The sequence below is a fragment of the Notechis scutatus genome, chromosome 6, assembly GCF_049901735.1.
Source record: "Notechis scutatus isolate UNSWTSFEM ecotype Mainland chromosome 6, rNotScu1.2, whole genome shotgun sequence".
Taxonomy (NCBI): domain Eukaryota; kingdom Metazoa; phylum Chordata; class Lepidosauria; order Squamata; family Elapidae; genus Notechis; species Notechis scutatus.
This window is the reverse complement of record NC_142014.1, coordinates 8,689,889-8,706,707: the sequence shown is the minus strand read 5'-3', so window position 1 is coordinate 8,706,707 and position 16,819 is coordinate 8,689,889. Positions and strand designations below refer to the sequence as shown.

At 34.2% G+C, this 16,819-nt stretch overlaps 1 protein-coding gene across 1 annotated transcript in view; it reads right to left on the bottom strand.

Annotated features, from left to right (window-relative positions):
• The window catches only part of MET (MET proto-oncogene, receptor tyrosine kinase), a 145,637-nt gene that overhangs the window by 81,760 nt on the left and 47,058 nt on the right, over nucleotides 1–16,819 (bottom strand). Inside the window, exon 3 of the mRNA XM_087969312.1 lies at nucleotides 8,036–8,227. Coding sequence (XP_087825438.1) covers nucleotides 8,036–8,227 — 192 coding nt within the window. The remainder of the gene's footprint in view (nucleotides 1–8,035; nucleotides 8,228–16,819) is intronic.

Sequence of the window (16,819 nt, the reverse complement as noted above, 5' to 3'; positions counted from 1 at the left end):
TAGATCGTCACTTCAAAATCTCCTGGCCTTTTTAGTCTTCTTGGTAGCTTTCGATATTGTAGCATCAACCCTGGTATCTTGCTGAACCATCTGCAATTTCTGGGATGAAGAGGCACCATTTTATGGGTCTACTATAACTTAATTAGGCAATTCCAGTCAATAGTAAGTCCAGTCACTAAGCATGATGAAAGAGCAATCAAGTCCATGGCTGGTTTTGTAGTAAGGGGAGTGAGTGAAAAACATAATAATGAACACATTTCAAAGCTGCATGAAAGTAGAGATTAATCTATATCAGGGTCTCCAACCTTGGCCACTTTAAGACTTGTGGACTTTAACTCCCAGAATTCCTCAGCCAGCAAAGCTGGCTGAGGAATTCTGGGAGTTGAAGTCCACAAGTCTTAAAGTGGCCAAGGTTGGAGACCCCTGATCTTTATCAGGGTGGTCAAACTCACAAGCTTTTGTAAAAAAGAAAAGAAAAAGAAAAAAGAAAAAAAAAAGAAAAAAAACTCGATTTCATTGAGGGCCACTTCAGGGTTGTGTTTAACCTTGCGGGGCTGAGGTGGGCATGGCCAGCTCGACATCACTCATGTCAGGGACGCTTGTTGTGGCCTGAGTGCTCTGCCAGTGAAAACGGGCTCCTGAGCTCTGTTTTTGGCTGCAACTGTCTCCTGCGACTCTCTGCCAGCAAAAACAGTTAGAACAACAGGTTGAAGCAATAGTTAGGAGTCTTTGCCTAGCTTAGCTTAGGGTATTTCTTGATATCAAAGATTTTGCTGACAGCGATTTATGCTATAGCAAGTTAAACCTGAGGCTGCCTTTGAGATGTTCTGGAACTGCAGTTTGTACAAAAAATGTGGTACCCAGATTGCTAGTGAGTGAAAGCCATTATTACAATGTAATGTAACACAATTTTATGATTGCTGCATTTGAATGCCAAAATGTTTCAAAAATGCTGCTTTTCACCTATGAGGTCCTAGTTCCAAGATACATAAGAGACTTTCTTTTCTATGCAAGAATAAGGAAGAGATTCCAAATTTGTTAGAGATCAGAAAGACATTGATCTGAAGTTAATTATTTTCTTTTATGAGATGGCCCACATGCTATGGACTACATTGCATTGGAGGTACACTTAGTACTCTTGTTACTGACCTATTAGGTTATTGGAATATTTTGTTTAAATAGCCATTTGGATAATTATTTTTTTTATATTAGATTTAGAATTGTCATTTTTAAAATGGGTTTTTCTGTAGTCATTTTGGTCAAAGCTGTAGTAATTTTGTTTACTAAATGTAAGAAAAAAAGTAGTGGGAGTGAGAGCAAATTTTGGCTTTCTATTAGCTTCCCCATTGACTTCATTTGTATGATCAGAAATCAAGGAGCATCGGAAATCACAAGCAAATGACCGCAGGGATGCTCTAACAGCCTTCATTTTGTGAATAAACTTGTAAAAATTTCAAGTCCATAGCTAGGAATTGAATGTGTCCTGGATTATTTTATGCATTCTTTAAATTAGTGGATTTTAGATACCTTAATTCAAAAATTGTTGCTTTATATTGCACTGTTTGGGCCAAATGAGGATACAAACAGAGCTTTAATAGTATAAAGATATGCAGCGTTTTCTTTTAAGGATCTCGGGGATAGTATATGGAATTCCTTTTTAAAACAAAACTATTTTTTATAATTTTTTAAAAATATACATGCATATTGTGCGTGAGCAGAGTTGGTTCTTGGTAACATTCATATTAATCCAATTCCCAATAACAGTATTAGTAATCTCTATCACATTTATCAAATTTAAGTAATCCTCATTATAACTGTTCAAACATACATAAACAAAAAATGCCTAACTCCTCATCTTTGTCTCTATCTCCAGTTCTATCGTTCTTGTTCAATCCAAACATTTTTCTATTATATATAAACACATTTGATTAGGTATCATTCATATTGATCCAATTCACGCTAACATGGTTAATAATCCCTATCACATTTATCAAATTTATGTAATCCTCATTATATTAAACATACATAAAAGAAAAATGCCTAACACCTATAGGCTTCTAATCTTTCTAACTCATCTTTATCTCTATCTTCATCTGTATCTTTCTTGTTCAATCTAAACATGTGTATAAGCAAGGTTGGTTCAGGGTATCATTCATATTAATCCAATTCACATTGACAATGTTAGTAATCTCAATCACATTTATTAAATTTATGTAATCCTCATTATATTATTTAAACATACCTAAAAACGCCTAACATCTGTAAACTCCTATCTATTATTTTTATTCATTCTATAAAAAGTTATGTTCTAATATTTTCCCTAATTTTATTTCTGCCTCCTTCAGCTTACAATCAGGCTACTTTAATATTTAAAGGGCAATTATATCTATCCATCATCTCTTCTCCTCTTGAGTGCTTCCATTCTTATCCATTTTTTAATTCGCCTCCCACACTCATCTTTATCTCTATCTTCATCTCTATCTTTTTTGTTCGATCTAAACATTTCTCCCAGTACAATCTCGTGCTGCCAATTCTCCCAAAGGGATAGTATATGGAATTCCTGAGCAGCCTCCAGTCCAGGGACTAGCCAGATCCTGATAACAAATAACCTTGCCAAGTGACCTAGCCAGTTCTGGTGATTTCCTCATTTTGGATTTCCTCATACTAAATTATTTATGTTGGACTTAATGCCATAGAGAATATACAAAACTTTCCTGATTAAATGGATGAGTTTGATTTATAATGCTATTTCTGCTGATATATTCATTTTGGCACTATAACATAATTACCAACAAATATATAGCAGCTTTTCTCGGCAACTTGGAATATTTCAATAATTGCTGTCTATGGAGATGGCAAGTACTGAAGATGACACGGGAGCAAAAGATTAATGTTCCCCTTAAAATGAAAGTAAGTAATCAGCCTGGAGTGCACGGCTACCAGATAAATTCTTTCCAGCATTTTATTACTATCAATTTATCTTAATATACATGCAAAATCTGAATTACCAATTAAACCCTACATGTGTCTGCATATCATTATTTTGAATGAAGTAACTTTTTGCTGTTTAATAAAACAGTACATAGTAACTTTTTATCACAATGTGGATCAACACTAACAACTATATGTATGCAATTTAAGACTTTTTAAAAATAAAAATAAGGAGCTTGAAATTAAACCAAGTTCTGCCTGGGTTTTTTTTTATGGATCTCTGGCAGGTATAAACCACACTATCCAGAAGATATATACTCAAAGTATATTATATTTCACAACATTTTCAGCATGTCCTTCTAAAAGTAACACATTTGAAGATCACTTTAGCTATACACATTTCTAATCCATTCAAGGTAATGGAATTATTTTGAGGATTTTAACCATCGTAATATTATATTAGAAAAAATAGTTGCTTCAAGAATTGGTTTTATTTCAACATTTCTCATGTTGAGCACTCCAAATCTACAGTATCTGTCATAATTTTTGGATTAACTATTGGACAATTCATTTACTTGGACTAAGTTTGTTGCTACTATCATTACATTTTACGTAATTTAAGCATAAACTATTCAAATGAAGCAATTGCTTCATAAAAAGAATTGTACAGTAGTTTAAATGAAAGAAGTAGAGATAAGATTGACTATTCTACAGAGGTGAAAACTATATTAGTAACAAAGGATCAGTCCAACACCACAGTAAACCCAATGATGTTCATTTTATGTTTTATAAGATCACACCTTATACTAGTCTTATTCCTTATGTGCAAAATTCCTAAACATCTGTAAAACACTGAAGACAGATCAAATTTATAATTCCAGTGATAGAATCAACACTTAAAATATCAGTGATCTCTTATAATGATGATATGACCAGACAGATTATGGCCATTTTTGAGGAACATCAATCAAAAGTACAGAACTTTGTAACAATGATTAGCCTTCAATGGACAAGATTCAACTTTTACCCACTGAAAATCTAACTCATAATACTGCTGGTTGAAATGGTATAATTCTTTTTATTTAACCACTGAAAAATTTATAATTCACTTAGCACTCAACAGCTGTACTGATATTGTATTCCCAGCCAAGTACCAACCACAATTACAACTGTAAGAAGCAGAAACAGCTGCAAAATCATGTTGGGGGTGGATGGGAGGAGGGAATGAAAAGAAAAGGGAAAATCTGCAAGAAGACTTGTCATACAGCTTAGGGTGGATATAAAATAAATTTCTTTTCTTTTTCATGCATGACAGCTGTCTTAGTCAAATTATTAGCAGTCTGTTTTGTAACAGAAACTCAACAATATTTTATCAGCTCTGAAGTCAAGGATATTTAAGGACCAGTACAAAGTTTTCACACTTTTGTTTTAGCCAAAACAATTATGTATATGACTGTGAAGCACGTGTTCTGACAGGAAAAAAAAAAAATTCCCTACTCCCAATACAATTAGGCTCTAAAAAAATTAAAAAGATTGCTGTCTGTACTTTAAATACTACATCTATTTCCAAGACTGATACTTAATTACCTTTAGCAGCTGGTATAACATTTATTGTTTTTTGTTGATAAAATGACTTGATCTTCAACATAAAAATAGAAGATTTTAATTGTTTTCAGTAGTTCAGTATATATTATACAGACATATGCAATATTTGATAAAGAGATAGTATCCTTTTTTCATTTTGAAAAATTAGACAAACTGAAAATTTGTTCTCTGATTTTCAGTTAATATGCTGATAGGTTTGATTTATCTAATATTATTGGGATTTTTCTAGGTAGGTAATAACTATGGACAGACTACACATCTGGTGGTTTTTTATTGATTCTGTTATTTTGGTAGGGGAAAAATAGTAATAATAATTTTAATAATACAGACGTTCCAGCCAGTTAGATTATTGCAAATTAATGTTTCGTGTGTTTTTGTTTATTTGTTTAAAACACTGGGCCTGATATGGCCTAACTGACACAGATATGATTCATCAACAGCACATGTTATTTGAATGCAGATTAAAACACAACTGCAATTTTTAAAATAGCTCAAGACCATTGTTCCATCTTTCTTTCCTGATGCCGCACACTTGGGTATTACAACTGTCAGACTCAGTTGCTTGACATACAGAAATACTGTCAGTAGATGTTTCTTTCCCTGACATGTCAATGCTGTAGGGAATAGATGCTCATTGGCAAAGGTTATGCTTGTCCCACAAGTGTTTAAAGACTCAGAGACCTGTTAGAAAAAAATGCTAGCGGTGAGAAAATGTTAGAAATACAGATGTAAAGTACTTGAATTTCTTGGCAATTACTTGTACTCTATAAGAACAAGTGCCCAAAGAACTTCAGTGCCCGAAGAACTGAAGTACAATTTCTGCAGATGATGAGTTGGAGTGTTTAACACATTTATAAGGCACTGTGGCTACTGATGGCAATTTGAAAGACCAAGCAGGATTTCTGCCAAAAAGACAGCTAAGAGATAATGTGAGGATTGTCTTAAATATTATTGAATACTTTCAATATCATAATGAAAAACAGGCTGCCTTAATATTTTTAGATGCAGAGAAGGCCTTTGACAACCTAAATTGGGCCTTTATGTTTAAGGTGCTGGAAGAAATGGACTTTGGAGAGAATTTTATCCAAGGAATTAAAGTGACCTAGACGTCACAGAATGCAAATATTGTCATAAATGGTGATCTAACTAAATCACATGAAGTTCAAATTCAAGGATGCCCCTTGTCCTCTCTATTGTTTATTTTGGTATTAGAAGTTCTGAATAAAAGTATCAGACAAAATAATAAAATAAGGGGCATAAATATTAAGAAAGAAATTTATAAATTGAGGGCATTTGCTGATGATCTGGTTATATTTTTAGAGGACCCCAAAATAATATAGAATACTTGATGAGGAAGCTGAATGAGTTTGGGACTTTGGCAGGTTTCAAAATAAATAAACCGAAAACAACAATGCTGATCAAGAATATGTCTTCTCAGGATAGTGGTATTTGGAACAAAAAGTTGGGCTTTAGGGTTGAGAAAAAGGTGAAATACTTAGGGCAGTGGTAGCTAACCTTTTTGGGTGTGCCAGCACCCAGAAGGCAATGAACATGTAAACACTGTATGATTCAGTAGGCAAGGAATTTTGGATATAATGTGTTGCTAATGGAAAAACGCTTGGAGAAAAAAAATGGAACTTTGTTACTATATATATTGATAGCAGCAAGACTATTGTATGCACAAAAATAGGACACTTTGATGCCTACCATGGACGAATGGTTGCAGAAGTTGACAGAGTTGGCTGAAATGGCAAAATTGACTATTTTGATTAAAGAAAAGAATGTAAGTACTTTTGTTTCCACATGGAGACTGCTTCTGAACTTTGTGCTTGAAGTGGAAAAGAATGAAACTTTGATTTTGGATTTTACTGATTAGATTTATAGATTTTTATAGAAATGGCTTACTCATATTATTATGAAAAAATGTGATTTGATATTAATACCTTGTTTTACTGCAACAGAGAGAGTAGGAAGTCAATGTTTCTTTTTCTTTTTTTCTTATCCTTCCTCACTTTTCTTCTCCCTCTTCCTCCCTATTGTTTTCCTATTTACTTCTGTATTTTGTATCTTATTTTATTATATAACTCAATAAAAATGTCAAATGTTAAAAAGTCTGCCTCATAAAATGTGCACAATAACATAATCAAAGCTGATTTGTGCCCCAACCCTATGCAGTTACTTCAGAAGCTCAATGAATAGCAGAGGGATATTTGGGACGAAACTAGTATAGGGTTGCACTGTCAAGATAGTTGTTACAGTTAAGCACTCCAAAGGCCCCAATACTTAGCAGAAAGCTCAAACATGAAAATTCAGAAATTGTAACAAAGCTTCATAGACAAGACAGCTGCTGTTTTTCATTTTTTAAATAAAAAGGTCCTCATCTCCTTATTGCAGTTTTTACAAAAAAAAAGTCCATAGCACAGCTTACCTGCTAACAACATATTGATTGCACAATTCTGTACGAATGACATTTCAACATTTTGTAAATAATTATGCCAATCATGTCTAAACAGAGTGTTAAGAGTATTTGGTTTGTTCTAATATATAACTATTGTCCTTGTCCTGAGGTTAACCAATCCTAGTAACAGATATCACATTTAAATTTTGTTTATTATTGATAATCCCAAGAAACAGCATGAATATAAGCATGAATATAACAGCATGAATATAACAGCAGCATGAATATAACAGCATGAAACAGCAAGAATATATTTGAAACTATTTCCCTTGCAACTATCTGCTTAACAAAATAAAGGAAATCCTAAATATGTTCTATAATATTCATATCCCTTCTCTTATTTTTTATGCCTAAAAGATGCATCACAAGACAAAAATATTAAGAAGAGATAGGATGTTTACTAAGCATTAAAAGCAATTCATATGTTTTAGACTTTTGAAAATGTCAGCCTCTTCTAACAAAACTGGGGGAGGAGGGGAAGACTCCACAGATTATTAAAATACAATCTTGAAGACAATTTTTGCTCAGTAACTCAATGCAGAGGATATACACATTTCTGCTAATGGCACAGTGTATTTCAGACAATAGCATTCTTTTTAGTCCCTTGGCTGGCCTTACCAAAGGAAACGTGCTCTGGAAGTATTGTGTTAGATTTTCTAGACTTCAGTGTAATGAAGACAAAAGGTATGAAATGATCTGACTTAGGATAGAAATGAGAAGAACGCTATTCTGAAATAGGAAAATCTTATTTTTATTTCTGTGGAGGGTATACAAATATTTTACATCAAGTGCTGGCTCTTTAAAGGAAGCTATAACAAATTAGAATTCTATTCCCCATATCACATTTAATCATAAAACAATTTACTGAATATATTACCCTACTATTTGTCCACACAATTGCTGACTTTTCCTGCAAAGCAACTGGAGAGGTACAGCCTGCAATAAATATGCTGGTTACTATTTGAACGAACTGTTCAACTTATAAAAATGGATTTGTTGGAAAAACAGCAACAATAACAAGCAGTATATTATATGGCTTACTTGCATAAAGTGTCCTTCAGATGTCCCCAGATTTGCTATAGTAAGATCCCCTTTAATGAAGACAGATATAGAAGTTAAGAGGATAGTGTTGAATTGCTCTGTGAATAAGTCAATTCGCTGCAAAGCTGTAGTAACCTCCACCCGATACTCGTCATCTTGAGCTCCACAGTAAGATGTGTTTCTTAAAAAAGTCTGCAAGAAAACTAAATTTGTTTCAGCAAATCAGAGAAGACAGTAAAAATGACAGTACTTCAGTAGCTGACAATGTGGTAGGTAGGAGACCAGAAATATGGACTGAGTTTTGAAAAGTTTTACTAGATTTTAAAAGCAAGACAATATTATTACATTGCATAATTTACATGGTATTATGGAAAGCTTCCCCCTGCCCTACTTTAGTGTTGTTCATGTGTTTTCAAATATTTCTAAACTATCAGACAAAGAGTCTACCAACACCAGTGGACGGCCAAAATCCACTGCATTCTTTTAGATTTTTAGGCTTGAAAAGCAAGAGAATGAATTCTTGGTTGCCTTCTCAAACCAAAAATGAATACTTCAGCTTCAACCATAACAACACAAGAGCACACAATAGATACAAACTCAAAGTTAACCGCACCAAACTTGATTGCAGAAATACGACTTCAGCAATAGAGTGGTCAATGTCTGGAATACTCTACCCGACTCTGTAGTTTCTTCCCCAAACCCCAAAAACTTTAACCTTAGACTGTCTACTATTGACCTTTCCTAAGAGGTCTGTAGGGGGCATGCATGAGCGCACCAACGTGCCTACCGTCCCTGTCCTATTGTTTCTCTTATTCTTCTTTTATTTTTCTTATATGTATCCATTTTATGTATTCACAACTATGTATACACTTATACTTATTATCTTGTAAACAATTGGCAAATCAAAATAAATAAATAAATAAATAAATAACTAATGATATAACTAAAAAAGGGAAACATCATCCTTTACAAATTCATTTCCTATAGCTTCTTCTAGACAGAGAACATGGCAGTATAATGCCAGCAAATAAGATTCTAAAAGATGTTGCAGCCAACTGAATAAAAATATTTGCAGAATTTTGTTAAAATACTTCATATATAAATATCTTAAGACTCATATACTGTTTACCCTACTTCTAGTAATATTGTCAAACTACATGGCTGATACTATTTTAAAAGGTCCAAAATTCCTGCAAAACAAGATTTATGTCTTATTTGTATTAAGTCAGATGGCTTCTTGGAGTTTACACAGACAAAGAAATAGCAAAAATAGGTGATGATAGGCTGCTGTACTTTGGATTGTTAAAGCCCCAGACTTGGAATGTAGAAGTAGCAAGTACGGCATCTACAAGAATGTAGACCACATGGTGATGGGCTGGTAGCTACAGCAGCATTCTGTGAAGTGTGTTTGGCTTGCTCAACTGCTGAAGGTTTTGCATGGCCAATTTCCTCTGATCAACTAAATGCAAAGCTACTCATGGACTACTTTGTTTTGAATGTGATTTTGTACTGTGAAGAGGCTTCTATGGGAAACTGGAGGCTGTGACATGGTAAGTGAATATAGGGTAAGTGTGCTCCAGAGCATCCTGGATAAAATGGATTATCTGAACTCCTTTCAATCAGGTTTCAGGATGGCTACAGGATTGAAATGGTATTGGTTTTGCTTTTTGATGATCGCTGGTGGGAGCAGGATGTGGTTAGTATATTCATGCTCTACCTGGCCTCTCCAGTTTTCAATACTATTGATCAAGGTATCCTTTTGTAGCAGCTCTGGGGGTTGGGCATGGGAAGCACTATGTTATCTGGTTCACTTCCTTCCTCAGAAGCTTTTTTCAGTCAGCTTTGATTGGGAGTGAGAGGTCCAACCTGTGGCCCAAGATTTACACAGAAGTTGGTGCTTTCTCCATTCTTGTTTAATATCTACATAAAGCTGCTACGTGAGATCATTCATCATGTTGATGATACTCCATTGTACATTTCTGCAAATTGTGAGTTAAATGATGCCTTGACCGCTTTTTCTTAGTATCTGGAAGGTGTTGAGGTCTATATGAGCAGCAATAGGCTGAAACTGATGCAGGAGCTTTGAGTTCAGGATTTCTTGGTTCTTGGAGAATTACCATCTTTGGTCATGGTTGCACTCCCTCAGTCGGGCATAGTGGACTTCTGATTTCTGCTCAAGAAGCAGATGACAGCTGTGGCCAGGAGGGCTTTGTGCAACTGATAGCTATATATAGTCATGCTCATTCCTGAACTAACATGCCCTTCTCACAGACATTCAAGCCCTAGTCACCTCCCATTTGGACAACTGTACCACATTCTACATAGGACCACTCTTGAAAGTATCCACCAGTTCAACTGGTTCAAAATACAGCAGCCTGCATAGTTTTGTGTAAATCTAGATTTGTGCATATGCCATCTCTTTTGTGGGAATTGCACAGGTTGCTGATTTGCTTCTAGGCCCAACTCAACATAATGGTTATCACTTTTAAAGCCCTACATGACTTGTGGCCAAGTTAGTTAAAGGACTGCCTCTCCCCAGTTACATACTGTGTACCTGGCCCACCAAAGCAGGAAGACAAAGTATGTTGCGGGTCCCATCTGTCAGACAAGCGGAGTGGAACTAAGAAAAAGGGCATTCTCTGTTATTGTTCCCTCCTTATGGAATATTATTTCCCAAATATAAGATTAACCATGATACTTTTCCAGACGGCCCAGAAGACATGGTTCTGCCAGTAGGCCTTGGAACCCCAGGTTGATATAGAGCTGATCAAGTGGCTGTTTGATTGTGTTTGTTGCTGCCACAGGGATGTTGTTGTTGTTATGGTTTCTATACTATGGATTTTTAATTTTTTAAGCAACCCGGAATCGCCAGCCAGATAAATGTGTCTAATAAACAAACAAACAAACAAACAATAGATTAGTCTGGAAATATTTTAACTAACTCTTTTGATGTTGTAATTTTTACTGGCAAAGTACCCTCATACTTGGTAAATTGGGCTTAAAAAAGAATGTAGTTATGCTGCACTGACAATTCAATAATAATCTATTAATTGAATTATTTACCATTGATGCTTCATTTCTATTTTACATAATAAACAGAGACCATTAGTGTTTTAATACTGGAGAATATATAATATACTTCAGTTCTAGAATGTGACTAGAATATATACAATAATGTAAAAATAACAAAAACGTAGCTATCTTTTAAAATCAATATTGTACTCATTTTTTACTGATTATTAAATTTAAAGATTAGTTTTAAAATTAAGGAGTATTATGCCATGACATATTTAAAAAATAACGGGAATGTGTCCTTTAAAAAGCAAACCAGAATGTAATTATAGCAATTCTGTTATTTCACATTTCAGCTGGAAATCAAAATTTTAAAATGTTAATTGCCAGCAGAATTTGATAATCTTTTCAAAATACATAGCCATTTCACGATGTCAATTTTTGAACCCTTTTCCATCCCCTATTTTTCCTACTATTTGTTTGTGCATTTTATATTAAAAACTAATAAAAAAGGAGAGAATTTGGTCAACTTTTCAAAATATACAGCCACATGACAATGTCACATTTTTTTGAAATACATAATTTATGAGTCTAATTGCTGCATTTCTATAATAACATCTAATTTAAATTATGCATTTCACCAGAAGCTGAAAAACTGGATTTTTAAAAATTCAACCCCTAAAATCTCTTGCCATGTATAGCGATGTGACTTCAATAGATGTTCAAAACATTTTTAGCACCCTCTTGCTCTCAACTGGGAGAGTTAACTATACCACTGAGTCAGTGGTGGTATTCAATTTTTTTTACTACCGGTTCTGTGGGTGCGGCTTGGTGGGCGTGGCAGGGGAAGGATACTGTAAAATCCCCATTCTCTCCCCGCCCCACTAACCTGATTTCCAGCTCCTTTCTCCTGTGAAGGGCAACAAAAGAAGACCCAGCCAATCGGCTGGGAATCCGATCAGCTGAGACTTGGGAGGCAGCGAATAGATGGCGGCGGGGGCAACCAGAGATGGTATTTACTGATTCTCCAAACTACTCAAAAGTTCTGCTACCTGTTCTCCAGAACTGGTCAGAACCTGCTGAATGCCACCTCTGCACGGAGTATCAATTACTCCAGGGTGTTTTGGTCTTGAGTTGAACGGTTCTCAGACTATTGGAAGATCATTCTAAAGGAAGGTGTGAAATCCTACTTTCCCACTATTTAATAAATATTGGTCCAAAATCTGCAATTCACCTTTCCCCATCCCAAATAAGCTTCAAAAGAAATCCAAATTTCTGAACAGGGTTTGCTAAGACAAGATTGTATTGCATGCTAACAGCCAAAGGGAATACAGGCAGTATAAAATATTTTCCTCTCTTATGCAGACAGACAAACACAGGTACACTTCAAAAGACCGTAGTTATTTATTCATTAAAACTTTATTTAATTTATTCATTCATTTCATGCATTCCTTCTATCCTGCTTTTCTTTACAGCAGGATTTGACGATTCCAGAATGCTAAGCAAGATCTGACCTGCTTAGTACCCTGATCGGAGACCATCAAGAAATCTTGGAATATCCTGAGCTTAAATGAGAAGTTTAAAAAAACCCCACCACCCTGAAGAAATGTAGTAACAAATCACTTCCTCTTAAGTGCTTTGAGAAGTGCTTTCTCTTTACCTGCTTTTTTTCCTCAATGAAGGTCCCCAGGGAAAGAACACATTTGTGTTGCCAAAGGTCTGAGCTAAATGTTCAGAAATTAGTTTTAAATTTAGCCTGAAGTGGCCATGAGGCTCTAGAGAAAGGGTGCACAATGACAAGTGTATGGTTGGATTCCAGCTATATACCCTAAATGGATAAAAACAGCCTTAAAACATTTTTAATTGCCATTGCAAAGGTTAAATCTTTCAAAGCCACTTATCAAGTAACTTGCCACAGAGAGTATCCATATCATTTAATTTATATGAGACAATTATATATTTCTGTTTCACTTCCTCACCTCAAGGCTCCCTAAACTATTCGGTTGGCAGACAAAATGGAAAATTAAATTATCTCTGGATTAAACATACATATATTCACTGCCAAATTCCAGTGACAAATCTCACAAATATTGTAGTTCAGTAAATGTTTTACTGGTATGTGGCTTACTTGTCTTTCTTCCTTTCATGCACTAGATAGAGTGAAAGTATAAAGTCCATTTGTGACTCATTCAGAAAAAAAAACTGCCTCTGATGTAGGTCAAAACTGGAATGTGATGATACAAACTCATTTCCTCCTTGACCAAACTTAAATTGTATTTTACTTGCTCATGCAATAATCTGTGAAGCTACTCTACAACTAATCTTCACAACATGGGTTTCCAAATTAATTTATTTCTTTGGTTTTTAACAAAAAAAAAAATCCTCTTACTTTAAATGAACGCTACTGCTTTGAGCAAGAATTTAGTTTTAATTAAGGATAACCCATTTTCTGTAAAAATGCACAAGGCAACTTATACAAAAATGAAAGCATAGAACAAAACTAACACATGAATACAGTATAGAAGAAAAAAAGTTAAATAAAACAATTTTGTCTTAAATAACTAAGTGACTTCACAACTGATCAGATCTGAACCTAGCTTTCCTAGGTAAACCCAACATAGCACATATGACCAGAGGCAAATTAATACAAGTTATGTGTTTAACATTTTTCGAACTGACATCTCAAACTCTAACATCTACATTTTGTCATAATAAATACTCATGAAAATAACTAACCATCACTGCCAAAATTATCTGCTCCATAAGGATGATTTTATTAATAATGCATTACAAATCACTCTGAAAGAAATCTGTATGAACTTGAACTAAATAGAATTTTTAAAAAAACTAAACAAGTAGCTTCATGGTTTTCATCTGTTCATGTATGAATTATTTAATTACTAAAGTAATATATTGTTTGAACTGAATATTGCATTTTATACAAATAATGTGGGGAAATTGATACCTATAACCTGTTTTGCAGAGTTTTGTAAGTTCTGAACATAATGCAAGCTGCCTCTAATTCTTATAACACTATACAAGATGAAAGTCATCATAATTTCAGGTATTATATATTATTTTACATTTTATTGTGAAAATAATAACTCTCATTATCATGAAAAATTATATGTTCCTGGGCATGGAGCTGGAGTATTAGTGGGAACTTGTGATATGCTAATTTAGACTGGCTTGGTCTCCTGATTGCTGTATGTGCTATTTGTATTATATTTCGTATTTTTTTTACTTGTGGTAGATCAACCCAGAGTTGTTTTGTGAGATGATGGCTATATAAATTGAATACATAAATAAAGGTGGTGTATACCTTTCTGTATTTTTGTTTTTATCATAATTTGCAGATGTTCATGTCATAAACATGTCAGCTTCAAACCAATAACAGGTTTCCAATGAAGCAAGAATTTGAACTCAAGCTTTCTGATAACATTCTAATCTGTAAATAAGTATCTCTATCTAAAACAGTAAAAAAATAAAAAAAATGTGTATTCAAAGTAAGATATTTCAAAATTTAAAAAGTTGTTGCACAGTGGTTGAATTCAATTCAACAAGTATATAAAATAGGAAGTGTGTCTTCAAACCAATTCAGGTCAAAAGCAATAATTGTTAAATGTACAGTAAATATTTTTGCATCTGCTATGAATTTAGTATTCTGTATTTCCAGAAACTCTTAAGTGTTCATTTACTGATAAAGGAAAAGCAAACAGGTTTATGCTAATGTTAAGATTATATAAGGAAAAAAAAGATAAATGCTGATGTAATTAACTAATACAAATTAAAAACATAGCACATTTTCTTTTCAAAGATCTTTCATCGTATTATTCACTTTTGGTATTGATTACCACTGCATCAATTCTTGTAATCTGGTTAGTGCATTAGCACTAAGTAAATAGTATTGATTTAGGTACATGTATAATGGATATATGCATTCTTTGTATTTTGCCTGTTTTCTTTGTGTTATGGCAAAGGCAACACATGGCAAAAATGCAACCCAGGGCAAAAAGAAAACATATTTGCTACAGAACAGTATGTACTTCCTGATCAAGATATGTTTTAACAATTGCTTATATCAATAATATGTTGGAAATATTTAATTAATACTTTAGACTTTTCCCCAATATCATAGATCCACCAATCCTTGCTTAGTAGAAACCATGCCAGCATGAATTTTTATACCCTACTAAAAATCCATCTCTTTCCTGTTCTCGGTAATTGTCAGCTGTCTGACTTCCCTCTCAAGGTAAGGGATGACGAGGTCTTCGTCAGTGTTAGAATAAAGGTGAAGTAATATTTATTTTAAAAGCATTTATGACTTCTCATATCAACATGTGGTTTTTAACACAGGTACCACAGATTGCTTTGAATCTGACTCATTCATGGCTTGGAAGAAAGACAAAGCAACTTTATAGGACACAGCAATAAAAAAAGAAGCTGCCAGAACATATTTATGGTATAGTTTAGGAGTAATGAAGATATGTCATAATAAAATGGGAATGGTCATAATTTTACAGGCAAACATATATTCAGTCCTGCATTCAATGAATGCTTAAGATGTAATGGATTTCCTTCCCAGGTTTGATATGCCAAGTTCTTCACTGGCAGAACACAAAACAGGAAACTATAAATTGCTTGATTAAGCTATAAATTTATGGCACAGAGGATCCCATTGATTAGTTGTAGATGTATAATTCAATTTAATCTTGCAGTCACTGGGTATGCGATCATTCCAGAAACCAGCTGTATATCCCTATTTTTCAGTATCCTGTACAGAGGTGGATTTGAAGCTGTACAAATGCAGATAGAGAACTCAGCAAGACGTCCATAACAAATTACATTTATTGGTTCATCAGGTATCCTAACTCATGTTTGTGACGAAGTTCTTCTTTTAATGACCAATCCTTTGTATATCTGTCTTGTAGTAAAATATGGTTATCTCCTAACACATCTCTCGTAGCGATAGAAAGAAGGTGTCATGAGTAAGAGTTCAGACAAAGAATGAGGAAAACTTCCCCCAACTTCTCGAGGGTCAAACTAGTGACCAATCAGGATTACAGATGTGGTCATGTGACATGAACTACATTTCCCAGGATACCTTTAACTACATTTACCATGTTGCATTCCCTTAAGGGGACAGCTCATAATTCCTAAGTAACTATCCAATTCCCATAGACTGGCTGGGACAGCACAACTATTATTTAATTAATATGTGAATTGTCAAAATTCAAATAATATATCATATAAAAAGCAAAAAGAATTTCAGCAGGTGGTGGATGATGCACTATTTCTACAGCAAAGTCTGTACGGCCACTAATTATTTCTTAGTTAAGCGTAGACAATATTCATGATTTAAAAGAATTAGCTATGTTGGAGAAATAAAGACAAATAAATGGTGTGATTAAATAAGAATTAAAACTGTCCTAATTTACACAAAATATCATAAACAACTTCCTATATGAAGTATTCTAGTATAAAGGTAGAATGAGAGCCAGTTTGCTGTAGTCTAAGACATCCGGCTAAAAATCAGGAGACCCTGAATTCTAGTCCTGCATTAGGCACAAAGCCAGTTGGGTAACCTTGAGTTACTTACTTTCTCTCAACCTCAGTAAGGAGGCAATGGCAAATACTACTAAAAAAAATTGCCAAGAAAACTGCAGGGTCAGGTATTCAGAATTCAACATGACTGAATGGAAAAAAAAATAGGATGGAGTAAAGTAAATCCAAGACCACAGCATAAGATGAGAGAAAATGTGACTCTTGAAA